This window comes from Arachis hypogaea, chromosome 6 (assembly GCF_003086295.3).
Source record: "Arachis hypogaea cultivar Tifrunner chromosome 6, arahy.Tifrunner.gnm2.J5K5, whole genome shotgun sequence".
NCBI lineage: Eukaryota > Viridiplantae > Streptophyta > Magnoliopsida > Fabales > Fabaceae > Arachis > Arachis hypogaea.
Window position 1 is genome coordinate 102,348,996 of NC_092041.1, and position 12,055 is coordinate 102,361,050.

The 12,055-nt window shown below is 35.3% G+C and overlaps 2 protein-coding genes across 2 annotated transcripts; both read right to left on the reverse strand.

Moving 5' to 3' along the window:
• Positions 1-6,731: 6,731 nt before the first annotated feature.
• Positions 6,732-10,075, reverse strand: LOC112697192 (uncharacterized). Its single transcript, XM_025750264.3, has 7 exons — positions 9,700-10,075; positions 9,541-9,584; positions 9,085-9,142; positions 8,395-8,488; positions 7,743-7,827; positions 7,598-7,663; positions 6,732-7,049 (listed from the first exon to the last, which is right to left on the reverse strand). Exons 1-7 carry the CDS (start codon positions 9,788-9,790, stop codon positions 6,936-6,938), a joined length of 552 nt encoding a protein of 183 aa, XP_025606049.1. The 5' UTR covers positions 9,791-10,075; the 3' UTR covers positions 6,732-6,935.
• Positions 10,076-10,121: 46 nt separating this feature from the next.
• LOC112697191 (ribonucleoside-diphosphate reductase small chain) lies at positions 10,122-11,762 on the reverse strand. The gene has a single exon (XM_025750263.3). The coding sequence runs from the start codon at positions 11,309-11,311 to the stop codon at positions 10,322-10,324; it is 990 nt and encodes a 329-aa protein (XP_025606048.1). The 5' UTR covers positions 11,312-11,762; the 3' UTR covers positions 10,122-10,321.
• Positions 11,763-12,055: the final 293 nt, after the last annotated feature.

The window sequence follows — 12,055 nt, forward strand, 5'->3', positions numbered from 1 at the left end:
CTGGTAGTTCGCCCTTCAAATAAAGATATAATTGGAGTCAAATGGGTATACAAGACTAAGCTCAATCTCGATGGATCTATTTAGAAGCATAACAAGCTCATAGCTAAAGGATATGCACAATTTTTTGGGATAGATTATATAGAGACATTTGCACCCTAGCTCGCCTAAATATAATAAGGACACTCATTACACTAGCTGCACAAAAGCAATGGAAGATCTATCAACTGGATGTGAAATCTATCTTTCTAAATGGAGAACTGGTGGAAGAAGTATATGTTGATCAACCACAAGGGTTCATTGTAGAAGGACATGAAGACAATGTGCTAAGACTAAAGAAAGCGGTCTATAGACTAAAGCAAGCTCCGCGAGTATGGTGCAATCGATTTGACAAATATTTCATTGATCATAAATTCAGGAGGTGTAAAAGTGAGCCTACACTCTACATCAAGAACAACGTAATTCAAACACTATGATAGTTTCCTTGTACATGAACGATCTTATCTACACAGGAAACAATGAGATCATGATTAAAGAATTCAAAGAAGAAATCAAGTAGACATTTGAGATGACTGACTTAGGATTGATGTACTATTTTCTTGGCATTGATTTTTTTATCTCGTAAAAAAAATATACTCAAAATTTGCTACAAAGGTTCAAGATGAATAATTTCAAAGCAGTATCTATTCCTCTAGTCCATAATGAGAAATCCCACAAAAAAGATAGATTTGGAGAGGCAGATGCTTCACAATACAGAAGTCTCATTGAAAGTCTCTTTTATCTAACTACTACAAGACCCATCATCGTGTATGCAACAAGTCTACTATCAAGATTCATGCAAAAGCCAAGTCAGAAGCACTATGAGGATGGAAGAAGAATCTTAAGATATCTACAACGCACAAAGGATTATAGCATTCACTATACTGAAGATCTAAAACTACTTGGATATACCGATAGTGATTGGGCAGGATCAATTGACAACATGAAAAGCACTTATAGATATGCATTTACACTAGGATCAAGAGTATTATCTTAGACATAAAAAAACTATAGCTTATTCATCTACTGAAATTGAGTATGTTGCAGTCGCAAATGCTACTAGTCAAGCAATATGAATAAGGAAAATATTCGAAGACATAGGAGAGCAACAAGAAGAATCAACATCTATGTTGTACGACAACAAGTTAGCAATGGCAAACAATCCAGTCCATCATAGTAGGACCAAGCATATAGCTATCAAGTATTATTTTCTACGAGAAGCCATATTGGAGAAGAAGATAAAGATCGAGTATTGCAACACAGAAGAGCAACTGGATGATATCTTTACCAAGGCACTACCAAGATCAAAGTTTGAACTATTTCGAGAGATGTTTGGAGTTACACAAATGTGCATCAAGGAGGAGTATTGATTATGCTACACATTTGTGAAATTTTCTAGAATTTTCATGATCTTTTTTCATAAAAAAAATATGTAGATATTATGATAGAAAAGTCTAGAAGTTAAGTAAATAAATCAAGTACTAGAAATATCTAAGATTAGTATCTAGAAATATCTAGGTTAATATCTAAAAATATCTAAGACCTAGAAATATCTAGAAATTATAATGAACCAACTTGTGAGGCCTATAAATAAGCCATCATGGAGCTCATTGTAATAAACTAATAAACCTATCAAATTCCACTAGCCTTTGTACTTTCTCCTTAATCCATCAATAATATAACTGTCAAATTTCTCAAACCATTCATTCAAATCACTCCTTCATTAAAACTATCCTTAGTATTCTTACTACACAATTCAAGTCCATCATATACGAAACAAACTTCAAACTATTTCATAAAGCTAATAAGGATAATGGCTATGGCTCCTCCTTCTCCTTGGAGAGATGATGATCAGATCGTGTGGGGTCTGTCGAACAATGGGTCTTTTAACCTGAAATCAGCATATAATGCCTTATGAGAAGACTCCTCCCTTCCTAACCCTCTATTCAACCCTTTTGAAGATGGAGAGGGCCAAAAAGAGTGTGATACTTCCTATGGCTTGTGACAAATGATGCTATTTTAACAAATATTAATAGAAGAAGAAGACATATGACTATGGACTCTACTTGTCCGAGATGTAATGTTGAAGACAAAACCACTCTGCATGTGCTTCCAGACTGTTTTTTTGCTAAAGGGATCTGGGAATGTCTCATCTCACACAAGCACAGGAATATTTCTTTACCCTTAATCTTCATGCTTGGTTGTCTTTTAATTTATCCAATAATTGTACAATTTGGGAGAGGATTTTTGGTATTGTTGTTCTGTCCCTTTGGTACGCAAGAAATATGTTGATTTTTTTATGGGAAATACACCTTGCATGATGTGGTTATTCACTCCATCCAGGCTCGATCGAAGGAGATAGAAAGCACCTCGTTTAAGTTGCTCAAGCCCAGGAGCTCAAAAACCAGTCAAAGTGTTTGATTGGTTGGGAACTGCCTCAAGAAATGTTCATTAATATTAACATTGATGGGTCCTTTTATACTCACAACAATATGACTTTTGGTGGTATTTATAGAGATTCCTTAGAAAGATTCGTGAAAGAATTCTCCTGCAACTTGAGAAGTTGTTCTATAATGCATGCAGAATTATGGGCAATGATAAAAGGGTTACAATTGGTTGTGGCAAATAAGTTAAATCACATTATTATAGAATCAAAAATCTCAAATGGCTATCAACATGATTAAGAATTGGCGCTCTTCAAATTATTCATGCTCTCCCCTCATCCAGGATATCCTTGTTCTGTCTCATCGCATTCAGGAGATTATTTGGCATCACAACCTTCGGAAAGCAAATTTGGTGACAGATTGTCTGGCTAAGCAGGATCAGGTTCTGCTTATGGAAATTCATATATATGATACCCGTCCTCCTGCTATAGTTTATTCTCTAATTTCAGATTGCATTGGTGTTGTTAGGACAAAGGATTCTATCTAAGTCCCCTTTTAGAGTTAATCCCCAAAATGGTCCATGAGATTGGCATCGTGCACTAAAATCATCTCTGAGATTCTAATTGCACCAATTATGTCCCTGAGATTGACAAAAGTGCACCACGTTAGTCCCTGACTCATTTTCCATTAGCGACGTGAGACATGGCTTGACGACGTGGGCTGTTAGTGACATGAGTTACTCTATGGTTTGGCCACTGTAATAGTAGGATAATGTGTTGACCAGTGACACGTGGCATGCTGATGTGTCTGTTTGTGCCACGTGTCACAATGCTATTTGACCACATGTTCGTTTGTGCCACGTGTCGCAACAGTATTCATCCACATGTTATCCGCTATGTCATCACTGTAGATGCACCAAATTAGTCCCTCACTTTGTATTAAGTGACTCATTTTAGTCCCTGAAATTAAATGTCATGCATCAAATTAGTCCCTTCACTAGTTTTTTCTCATTTTTTAAAAATCTAAAATTTTAAGTATCTTGGATGCACTAATTTCAATTCTATCTTTTCATATATCATTTAAATACAAGTGCTTTTACAAAAAATTTTAATATTTTAGTTTTAATTATATAACTTTTTTATAATAATTTAATATTAGTAAATTTTTAATATATAAGAATGTTATTATAAAAAAAATTATATGATTGATTAGACACATTTTTTAATTAAAAAACGTGTTTTTAACAAGCAATCAAGAATTAAAATACACTTTTTTTGGTTCTTATGGAATATACTTCGTTGTGTGTAAATGGGTTAGACTAAAGGCACTTCAAGCACCCTCATTACCATCTCCGACCTCTTCAGTCTATACGAAAGAGGTCGGAGATGGTAGTGGAGATGCTTAAAATATCTTCATGTCAACTCCAAGACGACGGTTAGGGGTACTAGCAAAAAAAAATATTTTATAAAAACACTTGTATTTAAATAACATGTGAAAAAATTGAATTGAAATTAATGCATTCAAAGATATTGAAAATTTTGAATTTATAGAAAAAAATGAGAAAAAACTAGTGAAGGGACTAGTTTGGTGTACGACATTCAATTTCAGAGACTAAAATGAGTCACTTAATGTAAAGTGAGGGAATAATTTGGTGCATCTACAATGATGACATACCGGATGACTCGTGGATGAATACTGTTGCGATACGTGACACAAGTGGACACGTGGCCAATTAGCATTGTGACACGTTGCGCAACTGTCCACATCAGCATGCCACATGTCACCGTTTAATAGATCATCATGTCATTACACATAGTCAAATCATAGAGTGACACGTGTTCAACCAATTTATTTCAAAATCAAATTTTATGAAATATATGAATATAATAATCCAAATTATTACTAATTTTCTTACGTAACAAAATCAAATGCTTATATAGCACAAAAGTAATAAAACAATAGGTTACAATATATAACAATCACATAATATTGTGTGACCTCCTTTGTAATACATATATTTGCATATGAAAAATGCAATTTTTTTTTGTTTAATCCAAAATTGAATCTATGACAAATTCAAATAATAAAGAAGACACAAAAAATTCTCAATGACTCAATTATGCATGGCTCTGATACCACTTGTTGAAAATTTTTTGTTTCTTCAATTTTAAGACCATCCATGTTAAATCATTAAGAAATATAGCTGAGAGCGCAGAAGCATACCTCAATTCATGGGCATAATTGAGAGAGTTTGGTTTTTTGATATCCCTCAACCAAAGCTTTCTGTATCCTGATAAGATTGAATCGCAACTCCTCTGATGGAAAAAAAAGTGGAAGCAGCTTTGATATGTTCGGGACAAAAATCCTAAAGTCACTATTTATATTTGAGTGTGGCACCTAATAAACCCTAAAACCCAAATAAAATAGTATCCCTGGTTTTATTCTCATTTAATTCTAAATCAAAAATAATAATGACTTATTTAATTCAATATTTATAACAATAAATGAGATCACCATTATATAAGTCATTTAATATGAAATAGTATAATTTGATATTATAATATATATATATATATATATATATATATATATATATATATATATATATATTGCATATAATAATTTCCTAACAGGTTTATTTTATAAAATGTGTTATTATCTCAAAATCTTGTATGATTTTACGTGCTTGTATATATCTCAATTTATTTATTCAGTAAATTCATTCAACATACATGGCTTTAATTGAACGATCATTGCCATTGCTGCGGTCATAAAATGGTCTCTTAGTCAGATGGATGTGAAGAATGCATTTCTTAATGGGGATTTGAAAAAGAAGGTGTATATGAAACCACGTTCGGGATATCCTTGTTCTTATAACAAAGTCTGTCTCCTTCATAAGGCATTTTATGGTCTTAAGCAAGCTCCTCGTGAATGGTTTGAAAAGTTCAGCACCACTATATGCAATCTCCGTTTTACTTGCAGCCCTCATAAGAATTCTCTCTTTATTCGTAAAAGTGAATGTGGAGTTGTTCTTCTACTTTTGTATGTTGATGACATGATCATTACTGGAGATGATATTGATGGTATCTCTGTTCTTAAAGCATCCTTTCACTACACGTTTGAGATGAAAGATCTTGGTTCTCTCAATTATTTTCTTGGCCTGAAAGTCATAACCTCAGATAACAGCATCTATCTCTTTCAAGCTAAGTATACTTCTAATCCTTTTTCTCAAGTCGGAACAACAAATAGTCGCACAGAGTCTACTACTCTTGAGCCTAATGTTCGGTTTAGTCCTATGGATGGCACTATTTTAGATAATCCTACTATTTATCGACAATTAGTTGGAGGTCTCATCTACTTGACTGTCACATGACCAGACATCGCCTATCCAGTTCATGTTCTTAGCTAGTTCTTGTCAGCTCCTCATACTATTCACTATGCTGTAGTTCTTCGCATTCTTTGCTACATCAAATGTACTTTGTTTCATAGTCTTCGTTTTTCTTCCTATTCATCTTTAACCCTTCAAGCGTACTCAAATGCTGATTGGGCTGGTCATCCCACTGATCATCATTCTACCATTGGTTATTATTTATTTCTTGGTGACTCTCTTATTTCCTAGCAAGCCAAGAAGCAAACGTTTACTGCTCGATCAAGTACCGAAGCTGAATACCGTGATCTCACTGACACCACTGTTGAGGTTGTCTCAATTCGTTAGCTTCTTGAAGACTTGGGTGCCATTCAGTCATCCCCAATTGATGTTTATTGTGACAATCGCCGTGCTATTCAAATTGCCAATAATGATGTTTTTCATGAACACACCAAACACATTGAGATTAATTGTCATTTTGTCCAACGTCTCTTTATTGATGTTGTTCATCTCGTAGTTGTTGCGACTCTAAATTAGACTGCTGATATCTTCAAAAAGGTTCACCATCCTACTCATTTTCGAACTCTAGTGTCCAAACTCAAAATGATATCCTTAACTCTACTTGAATTTGAGGAGAAATGTTAGAGTATAATTAGAATTAATTAGATTATTTAGCATCAATCATATTTATTTAACATATTTATATATTTATTATAGGTTATTATACTTTTATTATTTTAATTCTTCTAACAAACATCTACATAAACCCTTATATACTGTATCATCAAAACATACTTGATAAGTCACATTACTTTTCTTTAGTTTGCTTTCCATTTTCTAACACATACAATACTAATTTAAAATTTTTTTATTAGGGATTCACTACGAGGTAGGGAAAAAAGTTAGCGTAAAAAAAAAAAAACAATAATAAGTTAATAACCAAGTTCCCAATAAAATACTAGATAGTAGATAGAGTAGAAATGCAGTAAGTGCTTCAAATTGTACAAAAATTTATCCGAGTGTTAGCTAAATTGACTAAATAATACATCTTGTGGATTGTGTCATTGTGGACAATACCAAAACCAAAAAGGCATGTGTCATGTGAAAGCCACACTTGAATCAAACATGTCTCAGCAAGTCTTCTGGATCTACCTTGGCTTGAACACAGGGGAGACCTTCCTCTGAACAAACTCTTCAATCACCTCAGGTGACAAAATTGACGTCTCGCTCTCATAATCGCCATTTTCCATCTGCTGGTGTAACTGGCAGAACAGAAAAAGAACATGCATATATGAGTTTTATTTTCTGCTACTTTTAAGTAACATACTTAACCTTTTTACAGAGGGATATCTTGTGAATAAGCCAAGCCAACTTGAAATAGTCTAATGTTACATAAATAATATTTATATTAACACAGACATCATACTCTGACAGTTCACCAAGAACCACAATCAAATGAATCATGTAATTTGGAAGAAGTGACCCGATAACGCATATACAATAAAATTAAATATGAGCATATAGCGCATAAATATTCAATTGGACTTGTCCTATTACAAATCAGGTTTGACATTCAAGTATTATTCTAGATCATCCCAAGAAGTCAGCATAATAAACCATTATGTGTGACAAGATGATGCAATATAACTGGTATATAGGTGCTGCTAACAATTTACATCATAAAAATTACCGTAGTAAGATTCAGAGTTGATGTATCCAATGATAACCACTTATATACTTTTGCAATCACTTATCACCATTCACCAGCATGATTCAACATAAATTCTCTACTTTAGAATCAGTGTTTTACCTTCTCAAGGATAGCCGATTGATCGTCCAAGTGAAATTTCCGCATGTACTTCAGCATCTCTAGTTGCTGTATGAATTTGTTCCGGTATTTTAGAAGTGTACACAGTAAACAGATTCTAAAATTGTGGGAATTAAATATATTTTACCAGTTCCTGAAGCTTTTGTTGATTTTTCAGTTTTTCTGCAAATTCTTCTTCTCCAAGCTCTGCTTCATCACAGGCCATCTCTTCTCTACCATATCATTTTCATATCGAAGTGAAAGGCCATTTTGCAAAAATTAACTACTTACTGATCTATCTATGGCAGCCATAAGAGTGACATATGTGAAGCCTACCAGATAACCTCTCTTGTAAAGGAGAACAGAAACACTGAAACTACTAAAGCAAGCAGATGATAATCATGACTAACTGAATCCAGTTTTCACACTGTCAAAAACTCCCCACTTAATAAATCGCTGGTAATGTAGCATAAATGTTTTCCAATTTTTCCGAAGTTATTACAACTCAGAGCTAGACAAGAAAGAGACACGGAATGGCCATGCTCTATCTATGAACCACACATTATTTAAGCAGGTGTCCACATATGCAGTCCTGACTCCCACAGAAAAATATACCATAAACATCATCTTTTATAATATGGGGGGAAAATGGATGTTATAAACATCAAAGGATTCTCAAGAAAAAATTAGGTGAAGTTTACGCAAATGTCCATGGTAACATAGAACTCTGTAGTTTGTACATAATTTGTTCTAATAATCAAAGAAACAGCTCTACATGTAGAAGGAGAAAGGGTACTTACTTTGCAAGGAACTTATAAAATTGAATTACCAAATCCCGATCATTCTCATACACAGTAGTAATTTGTCCAAGGCATGCAATACCAAAGCTTGGATCTGTCATAAAAATACTATCATGTTAGGTACTAGATTCGAAATGGGCCTTAAATACTCAACACTAATATCATTCTTCCATGGCTGGTTCCTAGTGAGTGTTATCAATACTCAACACTAATATTTCTAGATTATATCTGTGGTTTCTTAGCAAATACAACAATTCTGATTAATACTTGTAAAATACACAAATTGCTGTTGCTTGATTGAGTCCCATGTATGAACATTTCCTTTTGACAACACAATTTCAGCATAAATTACCATCAAGTTTGGCTAAGAAAATAAAAGAAATATCTAGGTTTCTCCACATTCTTACATATCAGAGGAAAAGACATGTAGGGTGGCTTTTTTGCAAATAATTTTAATAAATAATAACGAAAAAAAGAAACAGATGAATACGGGATGATTTGTTAGGCAGACAAGCATCTAGTATTAGCGGCAAAGATATGTACGATAGCTGGTGTTGCTGCAGTTTGCACTAAGCTGAATTTACTTAAATTATTATATAATGATGTCACTGATTAACATGAAAATTAAGGCACCAATATTCAGTAACAAACATACTCTATCAGAAATTCAGAATACATCAAAAAACCTACCAATACCCATCTCCAAAAATATCTCTTCCTGTATTGCGGTAGTCATAGCAACAGCTTCCTGATAATCAATCATAGTAAAAGAAATTTAAGAATCCCACAATTCACAAAATGCCAGCTAAAAACAAACATACTAGTACTTGTGGTTTATTTGACACAATCATACAAACATGAGTCCTCAAAATAGAAAATCAGCACAAGCACAGACAGATTATATAGTTATTTTGTTTAGTTGTACTCTTAACAATTTCAGCTACAAGAAAATCAACCAATAAGCCTTGTTAAGATGCTTAAAAGATAAAAAGGGAAGTTCAATTCTGTCCATAAATTTTCTTCTTCAGAACCCATTATCAATATAACTCCAAATATAGCAAAAGAATCAGATTGCCCAATTTAAACCAAGCAAAAGACCATAAATTTGTCTATCATTTCTCCCAAAATGAAGCCGAAGAAATTCACCTGCTTATCATTATGTACGGCATCTGCAATTCTTTTCTTCACGTCTGCAAAGCACAAACAAGACCAAATTGCAAAGAAATCAAAACTCAAGGCGCTACGGAATCCAATTAATGAACTTGAAACAACAAAAACCTGGAAGATAAGAACAGAATTAAATACCAGGTTGAGAAGTAAGGAAATTGAATCGATCAAAAACTTGCAAGAGCTGTTCTCTGGACATCATCCCAGTGCTCTGTAGCTCAGCGGCCATTGAAGACGCTCACAACCACAGACACCTCTCTTGCTAAGAAATAGGAATGGGGGCCACAATGTTTACACCCGAAAACATTAGCACTATTTATTTATTTATTTATTTATTCCCTTGTATTTCATTATATCGTACTGTCTCTAAATAATAACAGTCGCATTTCATTAATTTGCCTCGAACATCAACATTCAAATAAAAGAGACTTCATTTCAAAAACTGAACGAAATCCCATTAAGGAGAAAAAAGAATCATAGTCTTTCCAATAATCAACAGTGATAATATTTTTCGAGAAATTAAGCTAAAAAATAATGATATTATTAGAATACGAATAAAATGCGGTAAACTAAATTTATACTTTATCATTTCGCCAGCCATAATATTACAGACAAAACAATAAAAAAAAAAAGGAACCTATGGCTAAAGGAGTTAAAGCACATAAACCTAATCTAAAAGCGGGAACGGGAATACAATATATCAGACATATTAAATAACAGAGTAAAGGAAAATTAGAGCATAAAGTGATCCAGGTGTTATTTAAAAGTCTTCATCCATCTTGAACACGTGGACACCACCGTGACCGTTCAAGCTTGACATAACCGAAGCCTTCTGGTACTCCCCAACACGCTTTTCAAAGAAGTTGGTCTTCCCCTGAAGCGAAATAAGCTCCATCCAATCAAAAGGGTTCTGAACATTGTACACCTTCTTGCACCCAAGCGCCACCAGCAACCGATCTGCAACGAACTCAATATACTGACTCATCAGGTCTCCGTTCATTCCTACCAACGCGCAAGGAAGCGCGTCGCACACAAACTCCCTCTCTATATCCACGGCGTCCTTCACGATCCCCTTCACACGCTCCTCAGGGAGCTTCTTCCTCAGAAGAGAGTACAGCAAGCACGCGAAATCGCAGTGGAGGCCTTCATCTCGCGAGATCAACTCGTTCGAGAAGGTTAAACCTGGCATTAACCCACGCTTTTTCAGCCAAAATATCGAGCAGAAGCTCCCGGAGAAGAAGATCCCTTCGACGCAGGCGAACGCGACGATGCGTTCCGCGAACGATTCTGAGCCATCGATCCATCGTAGGGCCCACTCAGCTTTCTTCTTTACGCAAGGAACGGTCTCAATTGCGTGGAAGAGACGATTCTTCTCTGATGAGTCTTTGATGTAAGTTTCGAGAAGGAGGCTGTACATCTCTGAGTGGATGTTCTCGATTGCGATCTGGAAGCCGTAGAAGGCGCGTGCCTCGGCGACCTGAACCTCCTTCATGAACCTTCCGGCAAGATTCTCCAGGACGATGCCGTCGGATGCAGCGAAGAAGGCAAGGACGTGAGTGATAAAGTGGCGCTCGCCGTCTGTGAGAGATTCCCAGTGGCGGATGTCGCCGGAAAGGTCAACTTCCTCCGCTGTCCAGAACGATGCCTCCGCTTTCTTGTACATTTCCCATATCTCAGGGTATTGGATTGGGAACATGCAGAATCTGTCAGGGTTTGGAGCAAGGAGTGGCTCTTCTGGAATTGCAGGCATGATTGGAAATGGAGATAGGGATGAAGAGAATATAGTTCTATTTATGGTGTGTTGGTGAATGGTGACGGAATATGGTGGATGAGGGGGTTTAAATAAATATTGGGCGATGAAGGGTTTGGGATATTTTTTTCCATTTTTTGGAAGGAATATTTTGAATTGGATGAAAATAGGAGCGGGGATTTTAAAATTTTTAGAGTGGTGTGCTTGGGAAGCTTGCGGGAGAAGACTAATTAGTGGGGCAATTAGGGGAATTCATGTGCTGATTTTTCCGTTCCGTTGCAAAATTACCGTTGGGGGTAGTGTGTGTAGAGAGTTACGCCGTTTGTGTGTATGAATAAAAGGGTAATGTTGTCTTTGGGCAGCGTGAATTTTGAATTGGAATTTTGGTCGGAAATTCGAGTTGGCGCCATTCAGAGGGTTTGAAATTAAACACAATAAAAATAAAAATGAAAATAAATGACAAAAATTCAAGAAAAGAGTGCGGCGTACGCTTCATTCCCCCTCCCACCTATTTTCTATTATCCCGCCAAAATTTCCATTCCACTTCACTCTTCTACCATCGCACATTCGCACCAAAGCCTCACTTCAATTCTCTTTGCAAGAAAATCAAAGAAGCAGTAAAAAAACAAACCTTCCAATTTCCAATTTCTTTCTCAATCTCCAAACTCATTAACCATCTTAAATTCGAAAACATGGAGGAGAAACAACATTCCACCGCATGCAACCTTCTTTACCTCATCACCT